This window comes from Nematolebias whitei, chromosome 1 (assembly GCF_014905685.2).
Source record: "Nematolebias whitei isolate Nwh7 chromosome 1, NemWhi1, whole genome shotgun sequence".
In the NCBI taxonomy this organism is placed as follows: domain Eukaryota; kingdom Metazoa; phylum Chordata; class Actinopteri; order Cyprinodontiformes; family Rivulidae; genus Nematolebias; species Nematolebias whitei.
Window position 1 is genome coordinate 88,264,241 of NC_056498.1, and position 6,340 is coordinate 88,270,580.

The 6,340-nt window shown below is 42.7% G+C and overlaps 1 protein-coding gene across 2 annotated transcripts in view; it reads right to left on the bottom strand.

Moving 5' to 3' along the window:
* Positions 1 to 3,055, bottom strand: part of fam98a (family with sequence similarity 98 member A) — an 8,575-nt gene extending 5,520 nt beyond the window's left edge. Inside the window, exons 1-2 of one of the 2 annotated variants that reach the window (XM_037688099.1) lie at positions 3,047 to 3,055; positions 540 to 577 (exon numbers count right to left, since the gene is read on the bottom strand). In XM_037688099.1, coding sequence (XP_037544027.1) covers positions 540 to 577 — 38 coding nt within the window. In that variant the 5' untranslated portion in view covers positions 3,047 to 3,055. Of the gene's footprint in view, positions 1 to 539; positions 676 to 3,046 lie in introns of those variants that run through there. The other variant, XM_037688091.1, reaches the window with a different exon arrangement.
* Positions 3,056 to 6,340: the final 3,285 nt, after the last annotated feature.

Sequence of the window (6,340 nt, forward strand, 5' to 3'; positions counted from 1 at the left end):
CAGCTAGTTCTGAACCACAGTTCTGAACCAACCACAGTTCTGAACCAACCACAGTTCTGAACCACAGTTCTGAACCACAGCTCTGACTCGCAGGTCTTCTGCAGCGACAACTCTAAAGAAGGAAACTCAGTGTGTTTGGACAAATACCAGCAGCCACTTATCATCTGATCTGTTGAACTGGAGGATTGCTTACTATCAAACACACATGGAGCGGATGAGTTGCGTCGTTTTATGAGCAGACATGAGATAGTTCATGTTTGTCTCTGCTCCTAGAGATGAACCCTGTTCCGGATGATTGACAGCCGTGGACTGAAGCCGTCTGTATTTCTGCTGACGCAGCTCGCAGAAAGCTGAATAAAACCAGCCTGAAGCTCACTTCACAAGAGTTACACTAGAAAACATTTCATGCAAAGCATGTCCAGTACACGTATCGAGCATTACGCTGTTAGCTAGCAGGAAGGCACTGGTCTAAAAGTAGGACCAGCGCGGGGTGTGAACACGTCTCAAGCAGCGGGGACAGCGCTGTGTTTCTCACTTACCCTAGATCCTCAAGAGACACGAGAATATCATTCTCCATCTCAATAGTTTGTGTTGTAAAATTACAGACAGGCAGCAGTTTCAGCCAGCTCAGCTGATACACGTTGAAGTTCGTCTTCTTCGAGGTTTAATGGCGGTCGGTACGAAGCGTCCAGGCGCTTTACCGCCACCTACAGGACATACACATATATTACACATATATCATCCTGCTCGTGCACTGTCTGTAGCACACGTTTTTAGTTTGCTTATACTGTATCTCTTATACTACATATACCACTCTACAAAGTCCTGATGGTTCTTTTAGAGGACAACTGTAGCTTAACAATTGTGTTTACGTGTGGGGGTGTGACCTTGCCAAGTTTCAGGTGGACTACAGGAAGAAGATCAGTCCCCCCACCCCTATACCATACCATACCATACCATACCATACCATACCAATTTATTTATATAGCACTTAAAACAGCAACAAGGCCAACCAAAGTGCTGTACAAAAGAACCAAACATGCACAGCAGACAGGAAAACATAAAATAGAAATACAGATACAAATAGCAGCAGAAGCTAACTAAAATGGCCAACAGAGTAGAGAACAGACCGGACCAAAACAAATCACACCGTGTTAAAAGCAAGAGAATAGAAGTGGGTCTTCAAGCGAGACTTAAAGACTGAGAGTGTGGGAGCCTGCCGGACACTCAGTGGCAACTCATTCCACAGTCGTGGACCTGCAACAGAGAAAGCCCTGTCACCTCTGAGCTTACGACGGGTTTCTGGGACTGAGAGAAGCATCTGGTCTGCTGACCTCAGAGAGCGCGGTGGGACATATGGCTGCAGAAGATCAGTGAGATAGGATGGGGCGGAACTGTTCAGTGATTTAAAAACATACATGAGAATTTTGAAATGGATCCGAAGGTGAACGGGTAGCCAGTGCAGGGAGGCCAAAACTGGCGTGATGTGCTCTCTATAGCCTGTACCAGTTAAAAATCGGGCTGCAGCATTTTGGACCAGTTGTAGACGTGCCATGGAGGACTGACTGATTCCAAACAGAAGTGAATTGCAGTAATCAAGCCTATAACATCAAGGGTACTAAGGTGGACACTGTGGGCTTCTACAAGTAAGGGCAGAGTCGCCTTCTTCTTCTGAGGAGACTCAGGTCTTTTAACGTCTGCAGGACCATGCTGTAGATGTTTTACCACTCGGTGGTCTCCAGCATCTTCTTCTACAGTGTGGTGTGCTGGAACAGCAAGGTTGATGCCAACAGACTCAATAAACTCATCAAGAGAGCTGGTTCAGTTCTGGGAGTGGACCTGCAGTCTCTGACAGAGGTGTCTGAGCAGAGAATGCTGAGGAAACTGCTCCAGATCCTGAACAACACGTCACGCCCCTTGCATGACACCCTGGACTCTTACCACAGCACCTTCAGTCGTAGACTGAGACCACCGAGGTGCTCCACAGAACAAGACAGGAAGTCTTTCCTCCCTGTGGCTGTCAAACTTTTTAACTCCTCTCCCTTTCTGCACATAAGACAATAAAATTAATCCTGTACTACAATAAACTCTTTAATGTTTCTGTCTGTACCTGACCTGTTTAGACATTAATTGTTGATTTTTTTTATTCTCTGTTTTTTTTTAATATCTTGTGTGATTCCTTGTGTATGTTCGTTTGTACTGAAACTCTGGCACAACAATTTCCTGCGGGATCAATGAAGTTCTGTCTCATCTTATCTTATCTTTTCCTTTTCCTGTCTTTTCAAAATGACTGGCATCCCTACAAGCTCATTTTATGGAAGAAAGAAAACTAAGTATATTTAAAATGTTTTTTATTTTTGTACAAACCGGATTCCAAAAAAGTTGGGACACCAAACAAATTGTGAATAAAAACTGAATGCAATGATGTGGAGATGGCAAATGTCAATATTTTATTCGTAATTTAACATAGATGACAGATCAAAAGTTTAATCTGAGTAAATGTAACATTTTAAAAGGAAAAATATGTTGATTCAAAATATCACAGTCAACAAATCCCAAAAAAGTTGAGACAAGTAGCAATAAGTGGCTGGAAAAAGGAAATTGAGCATATAACGAACAGCTGGAAGACCAATTAACACTAATTAGGTCAATTGACAACATGATTGGGTATAAAAAGAGCTTCTCAGAGTGTCAGTGTCTCTCAGAAGCCAAGATGGTAAGAGGATCACCAAATCCACAATTGTTGTGCAGAAAGATAGTGCAGCAATACCAAAATGGTGTTACCCAGCGTAAAATAGCAAAGACTTTTAAGTTATCATCATCAACCGTGCATAACATCATCAAAAGATTCAGAGAATCTGGAACAATCGCTGTGCGTAAGGGACAAGGCTGTAAAACTCTACTGGATGCTCGTGATCTCCGAGCCCTTAAACGTCACTGCACCTCAAACAGGAATGCCACTGTCAAGGAAATAACAGAATGGGCTCAGGAATACTTCCAGAAAGCATTGTCAGTGAACACAATCCACCGTGCCATCCGCCGTTGCCAGCTGAAACTCTACAGTGCAAAGAGGAAGCCATTTATAAGCAAGCTCCACAAGCTCAGACGTTTGCACTGGGCCAGGGGTCATTTAAAATGGAGTGTGGCAAAATGGAAGACTGTTCTGTGGTCAGACGAGTCACGATTTGAAGTTCTTTATGGAACACTGGGACGCCATGTCATCCGGACCAGAGAGGACAAGGATAGCCCAAGTTGTTATCAACGCTCCGTTCAGAAGCCTGCATCACTGATGGTATGGGGTTGCATGAGCGCTTGTGGCATGGGCAGCTTGCATGTCTGGAAAGACACCATTAATGCAGAGAACTATGTTCAGGTTCTAGAACAACATATGCTCCCATCTAGACGTCATCTCTTTCAGGGAAGACCCTGCATTTTTCAACACGATAATGCCAGACCACATTCTGCAGCAATCACAACATCATGGCTACGTAGGAGAAGGATCCGGGTACTGAAATGGCCAGCCTGCAGCCCAGATCTTTCACCTACAGAGAACATTTGGCGCATCATAAAGAGGAAGGTGCGACAAAGAAGGCCCAAGACGATTGAACAGTTAGAGGCCTGTATTAGACATGAATGGGAGAGCATTCCTATTTCTAAACTTGAGAAACTGGTCTCCTCTGTCCCCAGACGTCTGTTGAGTGTTGTAAGAAGAAGGGGGGATGCCACACAGTGGTAAAAATGGACTTGTCCCAACTTTTTTGGGATTTGTTGACGCCATGAAATTTGGAAACAACAGATTTTTCCCTTAAAATGATACATTCTGGGGCAGCACGGTGGCGCAACTGGTAGAGCTGCTGCCTCTCAGCGAGCAGGTCCTTGGTTCAAACCCCGGTCCAGGGGCCTTCTGGGTGGAGTTTGCATGTTCTCTCCGTGCATGCATGGGTTTTCTCCGGGTACTCCGGTTTCCTCCCACAGACCAAAAACATGTATGTTAGGCTGATTGGTAACTCTAAATTGTCCCTAGGTGTGAGTGAGAGAGTGAATGGTTGTTTGTCTTGTTTGTCTGTCTCTATGTGGCCCTGTGATGGACTTGCGACCTGTCCAGGGTGTACCCCGCCCCTCGCACAGTGATTGCTGGACATGGGCACCAGCGACCCCCGTGACCCAAAATGGAATAAACGGGTAAAGATAATGGATGGATGATACATTCTCTCAGTTTAAACTTTTGATCTGTGATTTGTGTTCTATTCTGAATAAAATATTAGATGTTGGCACCTCCACATAATTGCATTCAGTTTTTATTCACAATTTGTTTAGTGTCCCAACTTTTTTGGAATCCGGTTTGTATTTGGATTAACTTTTAAATAAATATCTAATAAGTAAATTCATTAACCTTACAGAATTAAACCTAATTTTTTTAATAAGGAAACACTTGATTGATGTCTAGTGCACGTCAGGACTTTGTATTTGTTTTTTCACCTTTTTTTCATAGACAGCTCTTTGACAGAGGCAGATAAATTTCTTTACAGAATCACTGAGGGAGGTTCAGACATTGATCTTTCAGAAGATGAGTCCAAAGAGACAGACAGGAGAGGGTGAGGACTCAGATGTGGAATCAGATGAGGATGACCAAAATGCAAATCCAGATGTAGTGGACAAAGACACAGGGCCAGCTGCTGTGTGTCGTCATCCTGTTTGGGCCAAAACCAACATGTATACATGATCTGATCCCTGTTGCTACAAACAATAATCCTGTGATTTATAATTTTGAGAAAAAAAAAAAGAAGAGTGCAGTGGTTGCAGAATATAACACCAACATGGGAGATGTTGACATGTGCGATCACATGCTCATCTTCTACACAATGTCCAGCCGGACCAAGAAGTGGACTGTTCGTAACATACTCCACTTAATTTATTTAGCCAGTACAAATGTGTGGCTTCAGTACCAACAAGACACCGAACACGTCCCAGTACCTGGAGTTCAAGCTCCTCTTGGCCGAGGAACTGATTACCCAGGGACAAACATGTCCACAAGACCTGAATGATTTGAGTGATGAGGAGTTCTCCCAGGGTTCAAGAAACGGAAGCATCGTCCAGATGGGAGAATAAGAACATTTGGTGCAGTCTACTTGACAGAAATGGTTAACAGTCCAAGGCCTTTTAGGTGCAGATTGCAGAACACCTGGAAGCAACATTAAAACATCTGTAAGATGTGTGAAGTGTCAAATGTATCATAAATGACTGGACTTTTATGAGACAAAAGGTCCAGTCGCTTGTTCCTAGACCAGTTGTCTAAAGCTAGAGAAAAGTCAATGAGTTAAAAGTTAAACATGATCTGATTTTCTATGTTTTATATAAATATGTTTATTGTGTTTTAATATTCTGTTTACAAAGATTTTTGTGGAGCTTTCAATTTTATAATCAGCTCTTGAAATTTATTATCAATCAATCAACCTTTATTTATACAGGTAAATCCCATTGAGCCTCGAGGACTCAGTTACAAGAGAGACCTGATTTCAACAAAGAAAGATGAAAACAATGGACAACAGCAACAACAATAAACAGTTATAAGAAAAGCATACTACAGTTTTTTTTTTTTTTTTTTTAGCAAATAGGCTGGCTAAAAGGAAAAGGTAACAAAACAAAAAAACCAGCTAGATTCCAAGACAAATGTAGAAAACTAACAACAGGAACATGTCTGCATTGGTCCCTGCCAGGAGTCCAACAGATTCTTAAAGCCACTTAGAGAGGTCAAGGTCGAGAGCTTCAAATCTTTTTGTAAGATATTCCAGGAAACAGGAGCGGAATAGGAGAAGGCCCTTTTGCCTAGTTCAGTCCTCATTGAGGGAACACTGCAGGTAATAATGTCCTGAGAGCGCACTCCGTAGCTGCACTCATGCAGAGACATGTAGGAGGAGGTGTATGAAGGCAGCAGACCAAGAAGTGATTTAAAGATGAAAATGTACCAGTGAGAGAGTCTGCGTGAAGTTAATGATGACCAGTTAACCAGTGAATACTGGGTGCAGTGGTGGGTACGATAATCACAGCCAGTTATGAATCTTAATGCACCATGATAGACAGCATCCAACATCTGCAGGGTTCTTGTAGGAGCGTTCATGTAAATAATATCATCATAATCAATTGAGGGAAGGAAAGTCACAGATACAAGGCGTTTTCTAGCATTCAGGGTTAGACAGGATCTGTTTCTGAAAAAGAAACCCAGTTTAACTTTCAGTTTCTTTACCAAGTTTTCCACATGGAGCTTACGAGAGATGCGAGTCGACCAAGATACACAAATATTTATAGGAATCGACAAACTCAATAGGGACACCATTTGAGG